Genomic DNA, 16,956 nt, shown 5'->3' with positions numbered 1-16,956 from the left:
CTTCAGAAGGGAGCAGGGTGAGCAGGCACTGTTGCATTGCATTGTGTACAGGGAACATCTCCCACTTCTGTCTGACCCATTGCAACAGTGGGATTGGGGTGGTTTTGAACTGGAGCTTGTTGACCCACAAAGTTGGCTGCTATCAGTAGCTCTTGCTAAAATTCATCCAGGTCTTTCTGTAAGAGGAGGCAAATTCTTCCCTTGGACTGTAGGCCTACAACAAAAAAGGACAGGACAAATAGGGAGTGGGGTGAAGGCTGAGCCAGAACTAGTATCAGGTGGAAGCAGTCCTACTTGAGTGGCAACTCAAGTGTTTTACTGTAGGAGTCTGTGCCAATGCAGTGCTGCTGTGACAGGAGTGACACAGCTTCTGAGAAGGAGCAGTAACCGTGCAGTGACAAGATGATGAGTCAGAAATTTCCTCCATTCTTGCCTGTTTCCATTGTAAATAGAGTAAAATCACATGGCAAACACAAGAAACTATATATGGAGCTTTCACGTTTGCATAAGTAAATATATATTTACATTTGCAGTAGTTCATTGTCCTTTTTACTGCCTTATTTGCCTATTCAGGCAGGTATGCAAACTCATGTTTCCCTGAAGTTATTGTCAACCCATAAAATTGAAGCACTTCGTGGGCTCTGCTTTGAGGCCACAGCTTTCCCAGGGAGTCTGTTCCCATAAATGTGTTGAGACTCAGTTTCTAGATCTCTGTGCTCTGCCAAGTCAAGCTTTATCTTCAGCTGGAATTAAGCCATTGCTTATATATGAGAAAAATGCAAGTGCCCTGTAATTTGAATGTACTTAATCTTTTGTGGGTGCTCTGAAATCCCGGTTGTGTTTAACAGTTGATCTTTCTACTTGGGATTAGTCTCTTGCCAATTTAATTTTGTTTCTGAATGAAGAGATTTTATACATGACTAGACATATATGAACTATCCTGAAATGTCTAGAGATGGAGGTAGTGTCCCAGCTAGAATTCACATGGTTGCTCTTGCCAGCAGTACATCATCCAGTACTATTTGTTGCAGGTTGTTGGCGTGCCAGTTGGCTCTGCTTTACAGTCGACAGTGAAACAAGCGGTGGCTATAAGTGGTGGCCAGATACTTGTGGCAAAATCCAGCTCTTCGGTAGCAAAGACTGTTGGTCCGAAGCAGGTTGTGACTCAAGGCGTAGCCAAAGCCATTGTAAGCGGAGGTGGAGGGACAATTGTTGCTCAGCCTGTGCAGACTATCACAAAAGCGCAAGTTTCTTCCACAGGTGCTCAGAAAAGTACCTCTCAAGGTTCAGGTAATTTTCCACCTTGTTAATGGCTCGTGATGGATAGACTTTGAGGCTTTATAATGATTTCTTTAACTGCAAAATAACCATGTGTGATATGAAAAAGTTCAAAGTGAGTAGAGAAGTCTGTAGGGAAATTCAGGCTGAGATCAGTAAAGAAAATGTCTACTCATTATCTGTAAGGGGGAAGAGGGAGTGCAAGTACTATAAAACATGCTGTGTTCTGAGTGGAGATCAGACAGATATGCTGGGGAATGTGCTAATAGACTTTCATGGAGCCATGTCTCTCTCTTTTGCTCAGCGTTGTGTCCCTTAGATGCTCAAAGGGCCCCACATAAATCCAAGCAACAAGAGCCAGACTGTCTTTGTTGCATCTTCACATCTTCCTGAGTGTTTACAGTTACAGGAGTAAGGCAGAATCATCCTGCTTGCTTCTGCACACAGCTTTAGCTGAGCATGTTAGCTAGGCTCTGGACCATTTTCAAGGTGTTGTGACCTTGTGGAGTAAGCCTGTAGGTCCCATGGCTGTGCTGCTTTGGCCTGCAGTCATAAGTGGTGCTACATGCAGAGAAATCTCTTTTCAGGCCTATTCCAAATAGAGTCTGTGCATCACTGGGGGAGTTAATCTCCAGTTAGGCCAGCTAAGTATGGATTATCAAAGTTTAGCTGCGTGTCACTCCTAGTACTGTCATGCTGTGCAGATTTCAGTGCATACTACTTTCTGCAAGCAGTAGTTATGTTTCTTTTTATTCTTTCTTTTCTAGTGATGGCTACACTGCAGTTACCAGCCACTAACCTGGCGAACTTGGCAAACTTACCACCAGGCACCAAACTGTACCTCACCACCAACAGCAAGAATCCTTCTGGAAAAGGAAAACTGCTTCTGATACCCCAAGGAGCCATCTTGCGAGCCACAAATAATGCTAGTTAGTCTTGCAGGGAAATCTAATGAGTTAAATAATGTAATCACTGCATAATTAATATGTTTGACATTTTTGATATAAGGCATCCTGGTACTGTGGAAGTCAGTAATAGGATGGGGTTTCTTTGATCACGGCTACACAGTATGTGGTGCTTTTTAAGACTGAGATCTCACAAGTGTCTTCTGTTTTCAATGAAATTGCTTTTCATGCAGTGCTGTCAATGTCTGTGCTGAAGGCAGACAGTGCAATTTTCCTCAAAATTCAGGGAAGGGTTGTCTTTAACTCCTCCTTTGTGATTTAGAACTGAGATGGATTTGAATGTAGTTGAAAAAGCAATCAATAGCTAATGGAGTGATTCCCTGGAGAAACCAGAAACATAAGAAGCTGACTTTGAAAAGGATGAGATACTGTATCTGGAATGAGGGAAAGAACTTGTTCTGGATATTGATAAAAGGTTTGGCCCCAAGCTGCTGAGACCAGCAGAAACACTTAGGTTTTGTAAATGGCCTTGTGAATCAAACTTGCTGGGGAATAACCTTAAGAGTAACATTGCTAAAATAGTTCTGATGGGTCATACTTAGTTTATAGTTTGCTGTTGCTATAGGGAAAGAATAATGCAGGTTTGGACTCTGTAGATGAAGTTTTGTTGTGCACCTTCTGCAGAATACTCCTTTTGAGGCTGGAGGTTGGGATGGCAAATGGATTGGTGTAAACTTTCTGCTCCCAGTCCTGATACTGGCAGTAAGGAAGAGGTGTTACTCAGTTTAACATATAAGGCTGTAAATATTAGCAACATAGCAACAGAGCGGATGTCACTGAAGAAGTAGATACCCATGGTGAAGGTATTTTGGGGCTGTAGAACTTGTGATGGGAGCCCCATTGCTTGAGATTCAGAGAGGCAGCTGGGGCAGTCCAACTTTGACAAGGAAATAATCCCACAGGTGTCAAGGAAGAGCAAATACTTGTGATTTTTATGGCAGAGACATAAGTATTTTTTTTACTCCTAATGAGAGACTGCAAAAAAGACAGTGTTCAGGCTGTTTCTTCTGGTGGTAGAGCAATAGCTACGTGTCACTGCAAGTTACTATTGCTTGATGTCATATTCTGTTAACAAAATTGTATTGGAACAGCCAATGACAGTAAAATTAATAAGCCAGTGGGACTTTTGTTTCTAGGGCTTTTGATGCAGATTCATAACCTGCAAAAGACTGATGAAAAGACTATTCATCTGTTAAACAGCATTTTCTTTTGAGAAAGTGCAAAACTGCCTGAAATGAGCTTTGCTTAGCCACCAGTTGTCCTTATTTCACCCGTAACTCCTTTAATTCATGGTGTTCGCTGAGCTATAAGAAAGCACAGCAGTACATCTGAACAGTACTGGGTACTGTACTGGGTCATAATGTTACTCAGTGGCAAAACATGGCAGCAAATGTCTTGCAAAGTGTTTTCAATTACTTGTATATACAGGGGTGCTTTAGCAGCTGATGGTGTCTGGTTACCAAAGGGTCAGGCCTCTTCTTCTGGTTACAGGTCTCCAGTCTGGTTCTTCCACAAATAGTGGAGGAGGAGGAGGAACCCAAAGCACAAGCAGTAACTTGTCACAGCACCTCACCTATACATCCTACATCCTGAAGCAGACACCCCAGGTCAGTGGCATAAGCATCTCAGTTGAAGTAGATTGATGTTTCAGGCTGCAGTGGTGTTAGGTGGATATCCTTTGGTTTTGTAGTATGTGAAGCATACTTGGACTATGGGATCTAGATCCTCTCTGACAGCATTTTCACCTTATCCTTCTGCCAGTCACCTGCTTTACCACTTGCTGTTGCTATTAGCACATCTCTGCCCCTCGCCTCGCCTTGCAGGTCATACCCTCATGGTCCCTTGCAGGCTGAGAAAGCAGCACTGAATAAGGCTAGGGTAAGCAGTGGAGGGAGAAGCAATGAGAGTGCCTGGTGGCAGGGCTGAAAAGTTCACTGAAACAAGAGATGTGATGTGGCAGAGCTATCTTACGCAGTTAAGATGTAAGAGTTGGAGGACAGCATGAAAAAGAGGAGAATAAACGAGTTACTGGAGTGAAATGGCAAAGCAACAGTAAGAAATAAGGAGACAGAAGATTGTGAAGGGATCCGTATGTGACGGTGAATGAAACCTCTGAAGGGTAACAACTGAATAGTGAATTGAAGCAAGGGTGTCAAGGTCTCAGGTGGTAGGTTATGGAGTGCACACCTCCAGGTGTCACTGTCATTTCTGCGTGCTGAGCTCTGAGTATATAGTTTTTGTGGGGGAACTAAATACATTTTGAAGTGAAAGGGTGACAGAATGTCTCAATTTCTCTCTTATTTCCTTTTGCCTAGCCCAGCAGCAGCCTCTGATCTTGCATGCTAAGCAACATTTGTCACAAAGAGTAAACCTGAATAGCATAAAGTGCTAAATTGCGGTGGATGCCTCTGACAATACAGGAAACTGATTGTGGCTTTTTCACCCTTCCCTCACATCAGGAAGTGTTCTTCTGTATCAATAAGAGAAGGCTGTGTCCAGCTCTTATTGCAGAAGCATCCACTTGTAATTACCAGTGCCTTGTTTTAGAAGATGAAATACTATTGCATTATAGTTACGGGGTTTTATATTGTATTGACACGCGTAGATTCCTGTTGACTCTTAATTGTGTTTCCAAATGCTGACCTCCTTAACTTATTTGTGGAGTAGGGCACCTTTCTGGTCGGCCAACCTTCTCCTCAGAGTTCTGGGAAGCAGCTAACTCCAGCTTCAGTTGTTCAGGGCAGTGTAGGAGTTGGAGCATCTTCCACACAAGGACAAGCCCTGAAAGTGATAACTGGACAGAAAACAGCTATATTTACACAGGTAATGTGCAAATGATGTGGGTAGGAACCTCAGCCACCCATTATGAGGGTGTTGCCTTTTGTATTTGTTTGGGTTTTGTGCAATTACGATGCTGGCTGTACTATGATGAGGAAAGCCCATGAGTGCCTACTTACATATATAGATACTGGACCGCAGCTTTTCAGCTTTATTCCTGTTCTTGGAGTGGGTGAAGTTTAAGGCTGGGTTGCTAGTTTGTAAATGTATTCTGGGATTTCTTAGTGAAATGGAATTAAGAGAAGTGAACACAGTCATGTACAAAAATGTGCTTAAATATTTGAGTCTTAGAAATGGGTCCCCTGCTGAAGCTCTTAAAAAAATTTTGGGGTTTGGTATCCAGCAAACGTCCTTCTTTTAAAAACTACCAAGTGGTCCCGATGAAATTCAGACTCCCCAAGAGTGCATGTAATCGATTATCCAAAATTCAAGATCAATAGGCATATTTTTGCAAAGTCAGCAGCTTGATAAAAGTTGATTCCTGAGGTGATAAATTTGTTACAGCTGTTAACTACATTTTGCCTGTTTGAAAAGTCCTTTGAAGATATTTTTCAGTAATGTAAAAAGCATTTGTCCTGTTTGTTGTTGATGAGCTTTAAGGAATTTTTAAAAATTCCAAACAAATACAGCTTTTTCCTTATGCTGAATTCTTTTTCCAAAGGCTGCAGCCAGTGGACAGACATCACTGGTGAAAATATCGGATGGGTCTATAAAATCAGTGCCTGCTTCATCCCAGCTCTCCAAACCTGGCACCACTGTGTTGAGAGTATCAGGAGGTGTCATCACCACAGCTGCTGCTCCTACCGTGGCCCTTCCCACAAACGGGGTGGCCCAGGTGAGAAAGAACATAACCAATATTCTGCAATACAGTGTTTGCTCGCTAGCCAGTATATTCCCCAGGAAAGGAATTCTGCTCCCCCCCCGACCCCCGATTGGTATTCTTGTCAGTCAGAATTGCTGGTGGGTCTGCTCTTATTTGTGTACCGGCATAGTGCATGCAACTGGTTTCCAACTGGGTTGTTTGCTGTTTGGCATAAAGTAGAATCTGTGAAGAAACATGGTGAGAAGCAAAACTGAAACTTGCACTTTCTTGCTTTTAATGTTGTAAAAATTCAGGTTGGGAGGGAAAGCTTTATCTGAAACAGCTTTTGCAACCATAGAGATCAAATTTTTGGGGCTACACAGTTTTCAAACACCACATCTGCTGCTGGCACAGAAATTTGCAGAAGAATGTGGAACGCGTGAAGCCAGCAAGTCAGTGAAAGCCAGCAGTAACTAGACTGTAGATCTCTCAGGTCACAGACTCTCCACAGTGCTTAGTGCCCCATCTGCTATCAGCAGATTTCAGTGGCAGTGGCCAGAGTTCCTGATCCTTTAGTGCTGACTGTGTTCAAAGGATGTCACTCCTCACCACCCCAAGAGAGTCTTAAGAGTGCAGCCTTGGAACGAGGTACTTTAGGAGAGAGTGAGCTTGGAAGCAAAATGTTTTCATCTCTAGAGCAAATGCTCTTGCGCATTGATGCAGGTCATCTGCCTGGTGTGGGGTTGAAGTTGACGGGATGGGGAGGAAGCAGCAAAAAGTAGAGTGTATAGTTCATTCTGAGGGTTCCCCTAGCCTCGTTGCTTTTGCCCGTGGGGAGGCAAAGATTAAACAAGAGGAGAGTTGATGCCATGCTATCATCAGAGGACTGAATGCTGAAACGCACAGCATGTATAGATGATGCTAAAATTTGTGTTAAATGCAGTGTTCGTGCAGCTCTTGGTGAAGCTGCAGGGAGAAAAATTTTCCATCCAACCTCCTTATCCCAAACTTCTTTTCTGTTTATCTACTGATACTTCTGGATTTCTAGGCAGCAGGGAAATATGAAACATTTCTGGGTCAAATTTATGATCTGGAGTTCTACCTGCTTGCTGATGTTATGATGTTATGATGATGTAGATGCTGTCAAAGCAGTTGTGGTAGTAGTTCCTGAGCATGATGTTTCTGCTCAAAACAGCCTCCATTCTGTATGTGCTCTCATTGTATGTGGGCTTTTGGATATGTGCTTGAGAACCTCTTGCTTCTTAACAATTGATAGATAAACATTTAGTCTTGCTACTTCTAAGTATTGTTTTGTTGTGCTTATTGCCTCTTTTATACAGCAAATAGATAATGCAGGTTCCAGTTCATTATCTTCTGGAACTCCTGCAGCAAAGACATCTGGACAGCAGCACCAAATCTGTATAAGCCAGAGCCAGTCTACTTCATCAGTAGTGAATAAGACTGCTACTTCCACTGTTGTAAGTGTTGCTTCTCTGATGACTACACCAACGCCTGTAACTGGAAAAGCTGCAGTATCAGGTATTAAAAGCTTTTCATGTCCTTCCTATAGGAAGTTAAAATCCAGGTGCGAGTTCTTCAGATGCCATTTGCAGATGACTCTATATTCTTCCATTTACAGCATTTGTGAATTTGTTAAAGTCAAGTCATGCTTTCAAAACCATATCTTATTAGCGTAACTTTTGGCTTAGCCAGAGAGATGTCTAAATAATTTGGCATCCTATCACGTTAGTGCATTGACTGTGTCTGTTACAAATAACAGCTCAAGTTGCTCATTGGTATTGGAGAGGGATTGTAGTTTTCTTGCCAAGTTCTCATTAGAAGATGCATTCTGCCTGTTCAAGAGCACAGTGTGCCACTGAATACTGAAACTATCAGGGTATCAGTAATGCTGCAGACTTGATTATTGTAAAAGTGAAACTCCACTGAAGTTGGAAAAGGTGTGTGAACAGAATTTGGCTCTGAGGCTTTGCGTCTGCTCTCCTTCGGCCTGGAAAGGAGAGGGGTGTTGATTAGGGGGAGCTGAAGGCTTTGAAGTCAAAATCAGTAAGTACAGTGGGGTGGACCGGATCTTGAATGTTTCATATTAACAAAGATAGATTACCTTTATGTAGAGGGAAGTTCTTGTTACTTAGTTTTATTGTCTTCCACTGTCTTTTGTGTCATGAAGAGTAAATACAGCAGGTTTGAGTATTACAGGTTAAAATGGTAAATTTTACTTTTGACTAACTGCTGACATGTGCTGTTCACTTAAAGTGGCCTCTTACTGAGTGGAAACAGGGTAAAAATACAGAGAAAATAAGTGACACTGACCTCATTTGACAGTGTTTTTTTTAAATGGGCTCTTCTTGGTTCCTGTGTACCCAGTTTTCCAAATGCTTCCTTTTTCATCACTCTAGTTTTGAGTTTCGAGTTGCATGTTTTCCTCTTTGCAAACAAAGCAGCAAGGTTTTTTTCTGTGGAAAATGTACCATTCTACATATCTTTTGGATTAAAACTCCCATGCAGATATAAAAATGTTATCTAGATTTTGGGGTGGGTTTTGTAACCTGACTTCGTAATGAAAAACTGTTTCTTAAACAATCCTGAAAGAAGCACTGTGTTTGTAAAACATGTTATTTCCATGTAAAAAAACCCCAACAAATCAAACAACCAGAAACCCCAAACAACAACAACAACAAAACTGTGTTAAATTTCTGAAGCTTTATTATTAAAGGCAGCTTTTCAAAAAGAATCTCATATTTTCCCTTGTTTTGCAACAAACCATGTCTCCCACCCATCAGGCTAATAGGGTATGTGGAAAAGGTCCCTTCTTGCTTGCCTGCTGTTTGGGTCCCTTGCTGTCCTATCCTGACACAACTGTGTGTTCACACCCAAATGAATTGGGAATGCTGGGTTAGCTTTCTTTCCTGGAGGTGAAAGTCTGAATGATTAGTGCTATGCATCTTTCAAACCCAAGAGACATCTTTGGCAGACCTGGCACGTCTAGTACTTGGAAGGCAGCTGTATTTCTTAAACACAGCTAATAATAAAATAGTAATAAAAGATGAAGAGACTGGGAACTTTATCGCAAAACAAATTGTGAGTATAAAATTACCATTGTGAAACTAAGAAGTCTACTGCTGTCAATGTTCTAAAATAGAAGCCTACTAAATTTCCACAATCTGAAGAAGAGTTAGCAATAGACTGAATACAGTAACAGTGAAAATAGGCAGTTACCAGTAGGAAAAGGTGGACATAAGCCCAAATCACTGTATTAGAGTGTTGACTGTGGTGGCTTGGGATGTTATCGCTGTGGAGGAGAGAGCTGGTGGACAGACGATGAGTACTACTCGCCTATGGCAGTGCAGTACAGCTCATAGCCATGCTGATTCCCACCAAAGTCACTGAGCACTGCCATTGATAATGTTGTTAGTATTTGAATGTCCTGCTTGTTCTCTAGCCTGGACTTAAAATCAGTCATTTAATTCAGTCCCCACTTTAATATGCTTCATAGCTTGGTTAGCCATCCTTATGAATCCGTGTTACAGAAAGACTTAGGATGCTCAGTTCAGGCGTGTCCTTCATCAGACTTGCTGTGCAGACTTGGGCTTGTCCCTTGTTTAAAACATGGTTGAGCGTGCTCTGCTGACTACAGTGGATGCTGCTGAGCTGAATTGCAGAGGTGTATGCAGCACATGAATACCTCAGTGAGAGTGGCCGTAAGTGCCACGGTGTTGTAGTTCACTGGCTTAGCAGACCCTTGAGCATAAAGTCTTGTTCTGACAAGAGTATTCCGCTCTGTGCTGAGCCTGCTTCAGTTGAAAGGTTTGTGTTACACCAAGTTTTGCTTAAGATTACTCAGGTCATTAGGAAACTTGCTTCAAAAAAATCAGAGTACTGTGCAGCATGTAATACTGTGCACACACCCCCAACCCCCCCCCCCAGTATTTTAGCAATCATTTGTGTCAGTAAAACCTTGTCTGACAGCTCACTGAACTGTAGCATGTTAAGAAGGTGGCAGTGGCAGCTTACTTACCACCCTGGTTCAGGCAGAGAGGGAAGTAGCTCGAGATAAACTCAAAGGTGTGTTTTATTTAACATTTTGTCTTCCGTTCTTCTTGCAGGGTTGCTAAAAATCCACTCAAATCAGTCTAGTCCACAGCAGGCTGTTCTGACAGTTCCCAGCCAGCTTAAACATCTCGGTGTAAACACAGCTTCTGGAGGTGTTCAGACAATACTCATGCCTATGAACAAAGGTAAAGGGCAGAGGAGGATGACAGATGGTGCTTGAAACTCCCCTTTGGCACAGGGTAGCTCTTGGTCATTGTTGGCATACATGGTCCAAAGTTAGAGATAGAAGAAAATGTAGCAAGGACATTCATCCCTAAACTTTCTGCTGCAAAAACGCTGTGTTGCTTCTGAACATGGTTATTTGTCAAAGTGTATGGAATTTTGAAATTTGATATTTCTTTTTTTCTTTGTTGTCCTTTTTTTTTTTTTCCCCTTCTTTTTCTTCTTCAGTGATACAGTCACTTACCACCAGCAAAGTTTCAGCTGTCACAGCAGCAAGTACACTTGTCCCTAGTCCCACTACAGCATCGATCACTAAAGGTAACAAGGAATTTCTCAGTAAGATAAGAGGTAGAAATTAGCTGGTGCTGTTTTATGCAAGTGGCCTGACTAAGAACGTAGACCATGTGACTGTGAGTTCTTTTATTTCCATTACTAGTAAGGGTTTAAATTGAGTAAAAATGGCACCTGGGACCTAGGAAATTAACAGTGACTTCCCCCTGCACAAATCCCAAAGCATAGGCAAATATGGGGAGAAATTAGGATGTTCTAGAAAGAGTACCTTAAACATTTATTGTTCCAATCCATATTTGCAAAGGTGCATAGAGCAGCCTGTGTTTAATCACAGTTACTGCTGTCCTCAGAATAGTACTATGGTACTGGGGAATGCTTTCCAGCAGCACTAGATGCAGACAGCACGTATGCATGCTCACACGCAGGGTTAAGATGCACATACAGTACTTCCCAGAATAATGCACAGTCCAGAGCTGAGACTCAAAGTTAGTTCTTGCAGAACCATCATGCATCTCTCATCCTAGAAGGATGACCAGACTGCCTCACCATTCTGGGTTGGGAACGTGTCTCTCTCCCTGCTCCTGTCTTACCAGAGTTCTGTCCTAGATGTGGGAGGGTTCTCTGATGTCAAAATCAGTGATGTCTTCAAAAAAGTTCTCACTTTGAAATGTCACTTCTTGCAAAGACTGTTAGTGTTGTGTCATCTCTTTGCTTACAAAGAGGCAGCAGTTTCGATGAGGCAGTCATACACAAAACATCAGCAATTGATTGTGCAGATTTTCTAAACAGGATGAGATGTGAGCATGTTGAGATTTGGAGAGGGGGAACATGTTCTGGTGGCTTTCTTTCAGTAGAACTGAAAGTCAAATTTGTTCATGCTTAGTAGTGCAAACAGCAAATGAAGTAATGTTATCTAAGACCCTTAGTCTTACTGGAGTCTCACGAGACACTGTTTATCAAGCTGACTGGTACTTTTTGTCTTAAAATGTGTTCTGTTTCTTTGAAGTTAAGATGGAGCCTGATTCAACAGGACAAAACTGCAGTTCTGTGGGAACCCAAGAAGGCCAAGCAGCAGTAAAAACAGAAGAGAGCTCTGAACTTGGGAATTACGTCATCAAGTAATTGTGCATTTCTCTATAAGGATTTCTGATGTTTGAATAGCCAGGGGGAGTGGAGGAGATTCCAGGGATATGTGCAGTAATGTTAAGCTTGACCTAGAAATACGTTATAAAATCTTCTGTCCCATATGCTGCTGTATCAGTACTAATCCTGTTGGGTGGCATTTGTTGCAGACAGTGTTGTAGTATTTTCTTTGTCAATGGACTTGCATGCAGGGCTCATGTAAGATTGAAGATTTGCCGTTGTTTTGGTTTTGCTACAGTCTGTTATCATCCATTGCTTGTGTAATTCCCATTGGCACTGTGTGTCCTTACTGAGGTCAAGCTGCCCAGTGAAATGCAGGTCAAAAAAGGGGCATCTGAAATAAGTAGAATCGTCTCTCTGCTTGCCTCTCTAGTGTTCTTACTTCTGTGATTACTTAGTATGAGGGCTGCCTTGGTTCAGAATTGGAATTAAATGGAGTAGAATTGGAATTAAATGGAGTATTTCTTCACTGGATGCTGTGAAATCTGGTGCCTTGTTTGTGATGCGCTTGCAAGTACTAGTTAGTGTGTTTTCACCAGAACTCGGTTTGCAACTTTTTCTCTGCATATCTCTTATAATGTGTAGGCTGTTTCTTCTGCTCTTCATTCCTCCAGTGGCTGACTTTCCTGTCTCCATGTTTTGAAAAGTTTTGTTATCCTGACATATCCTTGCAGACATTACCCTAATGGAGAGTGTGTGTAGGAGACAGGAATAAATCTGAAGTCACTACATACTGGAGATTGTCTTAGTTATGAAATAACTAATGGAAAATGCAGCTCTTGCCAGTTGAATACAGTATGTCTGGCTAATTAAAATTTACCCAAACGGCAGTATCCCATTTTCCTACAAGAACAGCCTGCACCAATAGGTATGTCTTATCCCTCAAAGTAGTGTTGCAGCTTGTGAGATGATGTAGGGTTTCTTCCAAGATGCAGCTTCAGATGTGGAGAGTTTGGCAAGGGGAAGAGCTGTTTGAAATTCTTTCTGGATCAGGGCATAACAGTTTATTCTCACACTGCTATTGCTATAGTGCCTTGGGGCTAGGGACTTTCTACCATGCAGTGATTTTGAAGCCTTTTGCATCTGATTCATTGCTTCCAATGATATTCTTCATTGTGATTCTTTTTATCCCTTGCAGCATAGAATATTTGGAGAACGTCCAGCAGCTTTTAACAGCAATAGTGAAGAAGGTTCCATTAATTGCTGAAAAAAGTAAGCAGTAAATGAACAGGCTTTGTTTTCTGTTTTCAGTGTATCAACAGAAAGCCTTGCATACTCTGTAGCCTCAAAAATTGTTGAGAGTTGAAATGAAATGCAGCCATTCTCCTAGAGAGCTTACTCCAGGGGTTGTTCTAAAGATGCTTAAAATTAGATTCTTCCAGTAAAGCCAAGTATGTTGCTAGCAGTTATTAACTTTCATCTGGTTTTGGTAGCAATAGATTTTATTTCCTCACTTAATGGCTGCAGGAAGGTTGTCTTTTTCCCTGGTTTGTCCTTAATGGATGTGCTTTTTCTTTCTCTTTGACGAGTAGGACAGACTTACAGGTCTACATAGTAACAGGTTTTCTGGGGAAAAAGAGGCTCAAAACAACCTATAGCTGCAGATATTTGTGCATGTGACCAATAGGGATGCTGATTTTTAATCCAAAAACCACAGTCTGCTGCACATATCTGTGCTGTGCTCAGAGAGAGCATAACATTTGTGAAAGTTGAGAGAGTTACAGTCCTTGATCCTGTGAGCATGAAATGCATTGCTGTCTTTCTCTCCACTAAGTAACATTAAACCCAGAATTCATCTTACTTAAAATGTAAGATGAATTCAACTTCCTTCACTTACTCAAAATGTAATACTGGTTTTGACTTTGTGTTTTCTAGGTGAAGATGCAAGCTCTTTTTGTGCCGGTTCAGTGGAACAGTATTACAGCTGGAATATTGGGAAGAGGAGGGCAGCTGAGGTAATCTTCTCCTGTGTTTCATGAGCAGCCGTTATGGACACAAGAAGGATTTCTGAATTATAGAACCTTCCTTGTTCTTGGCTGATTTGTTTTCTGAAACAGTCTGTCACATCTTAAATGGAAGCATTTCTTACTGCAGGGTGCACTGATTTGTGTGTAGGTAGTGATCTAGTTTATTGTGCAGAGACTTTCTCAAGCAGAAGGGTCTCTGAAGGTCATTTTTCAGTTGATTCAAAGCGAAATGTTTTTGAAGCATTTTAAAAATCTGAATGTTTGCAAACTGTCCTAATAGCACTTTATCCTCATCACTCCTCTGTGGTGTATTACAGTCATTGGACTTTTACCCAACATACTTTGTCTATCTTATCATGGGATTGTGTCTGCTTCCTTCAGGAAGAGGGATCTGACGTAAGTATTGCTGGTGCTGAAATAGATTGTCAGTTCACCCAAGATGAATATTTCAGTTAATCTAGAACTTTTTATATATTGTGGTTGCTATGTTTCCCTCTATTTCTTCCTGATTTTGTCATTTTGCTGTGGAGTTTTAAGGGGAAGATGTTGAAACTAATGAGACTCTCTGCTGTTGGCAACTTAAATGATTAAAGAGTTTAACCAAAATTTTGAGAAGCCTGTTTAGCTCTAGTGGATTTTTTGCAGTATACCATCATAGGTGTTACTTTGGAGATGTGGCATTTCAAGGCAAGATGTGTCTGGGCCTCTGTAAATGTGTGTGTCTCTTTCTTGAAGTTTTCTTTGGATGACAAGGCAGAGTTTAAATGACCTGCCTACAGCTGCCTGATATCAAGAGATAGACCATCTTCCACATTTGTTTTTGCCTGCCCTTCTGACTTCTGAGAAAATCATGTTGCTTTTGTTTTTCTTGCAACCTGGATTATTGTTAAAGCAATAGTCTAGCCTTAAGCATTTTAGCCAGTGTGATAACCTTTTGCTTTGCTTTGTCACAGTGGCAACGAGCAATGACAGTGAAAAAGATCCTACAAGAAATCGTAGAGAAGTACCCCAGGTTTCACAACATTACCCCCCTGAAAACAAAGCACGTGGTGCACTGGTGTCGATGCCATGGCTACACTCCACCTGACCCTGAGACCTTGCAGAATGACGAGGACTCGATTGAAGATGTGCTGACACAGATAGACAGTGAGCCAGGTGAGTATGGAGGCATAAAAAGCTCCTTGCTACCAAAGATGCTGTTTATTAAATGGCTCAAGGCTCTGCATGCTCATATGTGTTGCTTCTCCAAGAGAAGGGGATTTGGGGATTTCTTTCTTTGCTTTTAACTTAGCTCACTCTGCAATGACAAAAGTTGGAGATGATAAGGGCAAACCCCATGGCAGGGGGGTTCGAAGTAGATGATCTTAAGGTCCTTTCCAACCCTAACTATTCTATGATTCTAAACCTACAAGTGAGGCTGTCTCTTGTTCTTATCAGTCCTGATGTTTTCTGCGGCCTCTTTTGGGTTTTATTGAGCTTTGGGGCCCTTGGAGGCCAAGCGTAGATAAACCTTGGCAGAGATGATTCTTGTCCCACAGTGTAATAATTTCTAAGTGGGCACACAAACTACGCATAGGAGTAATGACATTTCTGTCCTTGAGTAGGCATAGCCTCAGTTAAGATTTAACATGCAAACAGTGTGAATAAGTTCAGGTGCAAAAAGGAAAAGGGAAAGAAAAAACCAACAAAACTGGCAGCGGTGGTGTGGAGCTCAGTGGGGGTTAATTTACCTCCAAAAGTGAGGAGAACTGGCCTGTGTGAAGCTTCATACTTTATTATTACAGCTGCTACATTATTTCTCTAGGTGTAGCTCAGGAATTTCCATGGTCCATTTTAGTATGTATTAAACATTCATGTTTAATCTGTTCTTCACAGTTAAGCTCCTTTGTTTCACCTTCAGATAATCCCTTTCCCAAAGCTGAATGTTTTTCTGTTCTGATTGTACGGGGATTTGGGTGACATGGTCTAGGGTGAGGCATCCCTGCCCATGGCAGGGGGTTGGAACTGAATGATCTTAAGGTCCTTTCCAACCCAAACCATTCTGTGATTCTATGATTTAAAGTATTTCACAGAAGTGTATGGATTTGCTTATTCTTGCAAAGTCTGGCCATGCAGTGCAGTCGCTGAAGGTGGAAAGGAAGCCTACATCCCCCTTTTAGTATTTTTATCTACCCAAGTAGATTTGTGTTTGTCTTTGGAAAAAAGAATCTGTTTATTGCATAGTTTTCCACTGTAGGTTTTAGTGGCTCATGTTGAGCATGCAGAGAAGAGGGTTACTCTTTCTTAATTCTACTGCAAATCTGTCAGTCAATGACTGTTTGCATTTCTGCTTATCCCTATGTTTGGTAGGAACTACAAAAATAACTTCCAATTACGTTAATTTCTTGCCATATTTTGAGCGTGCATCTGTTTATAAACACCTATCATGTGTTTAATTGATTGCTTCTATTTCAGAATGCCCTTCATCTTACAGCAGTGGTGAGGAGCTGTGCCGAAAGCTAGAGGAACTACAGCAGTTTCTGAAACGAGAACCAGAACATGAAGAGGAAGTAGATGTTCTCAACTTCAGCGAGCCTTTAAAAATAAACATTAAGAAAGAACAGGAGGAGAAACAAGAGGAGATGAAGTTCTACTTGGGCTCCTTGCCTGCATCAGAGTTTGTGAGGGATGCTGCAGAGAAGGTAAGAAATGAATCATAAATCTAGTTAGAACTGTTGTTAAACTAGTTGTAGTCTTACATTTTTGTAGTTGCCTTTCCTTCATCTATATGGGCCTCTGGATGCTTTATGGAAATCTTTGTAAATGCCCTGGAAATACTGGACCTTCTGATTCATGACACTCACCTGGCCGCTGCTGGGAGGAGGAAGTGAAACATGCCAGCCAGGAGGTCTTTTTAGAGTACACATATTACAGGGCTTAGTATCAGAAAAGTCATCCTGTAAGGTTAGAAGCAAGGGGAAATGAGGGAGGGAGGAGCACTGGCACCAAAATCTTCTGTCTTGCCACGTGAAAGACTGGGACTTGTTGCTTGAACCAGTGCTGTTTAATAGCAGCTTCTGAAAAAGGGCTCACTGTAAAGCTTAGATGACAGCAAACTTCTCTGCTGCTTGGATTTCTTCCCCCTGTTCAAATTAGAGTAAAAGAAAGGGAGAGGGGGGTCTTCTGTCACAGCAGCAGGAAGGACTGGGAGGAGACTGACTCAGCTTGTGGGAAGGAGACAGGAGAAGCAGAAGGAGTTTGCATGCAGCAGTTCTGAGGTAAAGAAGTGATCTCCCCCTCCACCTGAAATGCTGACATTAAGGGACAACATATTGGTTCTGCTTTGTATCTGGTCTATTAGAACCATAGGTGACAAGGGCACACGCATTATGAGAGTGAG

At 41.8% G+C, this 16,956-nt stretch overlaps 1 protein-coding gene across 10 annotated transcripts in view; it reads left to right on the top strand.

Moving 5' to 3' along the window:
- The window catches only part of YEATS2 (YEATS domain containing 2), a 47,911-nt gene that overhangs the window by 24,928 nt on the left and 6,027 nt on the right, over positions 1-16,956 (top strand). For 7 of the 10 annotated variants that reach the window (XM_080622927.1, XM_080622925.1, XM_080622924.1 and 4 more), the window contains 13 exons: positions 1,032-1,290; positions 2,046-2,207; positions 3,735-3,850; positions 4,911-5,066; positions 5,743-5,916; positions 7,224-7,422; positions 10,008-10,139; positions 10,405-10,494; positions 11,474-11,585; positions 12,749-12,822; positions 13,486-13,565; positions 14,531-14,732; positions 16,032-16,258. In XM_080622927.1, the coding sequence (XP_080479053.1) occupies positions 1,032-1,290; positions 2,046-2,207; positions 3,735-3,850; positions 4,911-5,066; positions 5,743-5,916; positions 7,224-7,422; positions 10,008-10,139; positions 10,405-10,494; positions 11,474-11,585; positions 12,749-12,822; positions 13,486-13,565; positions 14,531-14,732; positions 16,032-16,258 (1,983 nt within the window). Of the gene's footprint in view, positions 1-1,031; positions 1,291-2,045; positions 2,208-3,734; positions 3,851-4,910; positions 5,067-5,742; positions 5,917-7,223; positions 7,423-10,007; positions 10,140-10,404; positions 10,495-11,473; positions 11,586-12,748; positions 12,823-13,485; positions 13,566-13,894; positions 13,974-14,530; positions 14,733-16,031; positions 16,259-16,956 lie in introns of those variants that run through there. The other 3 variants (XM_080622928.1, XM_080622923.1, XM_080622920.1) reach the window with 3 other exon arrangements.

This window comes from Psittacula echo (genome assembly GCF_963264785.1).
Source record: "Psittacula echo genome assembly, chromosome: 7".
In the NCBI taxonomy this organism is placed as follows: Eukaryota; Metazoa; Chordata; class Aves; order Psittaciformes; family Psittacidae; genus Psittacula; species Psittacula echo.
This window is presented reverse-complemented; position numbering and strand designations above follow the sequence as displayed.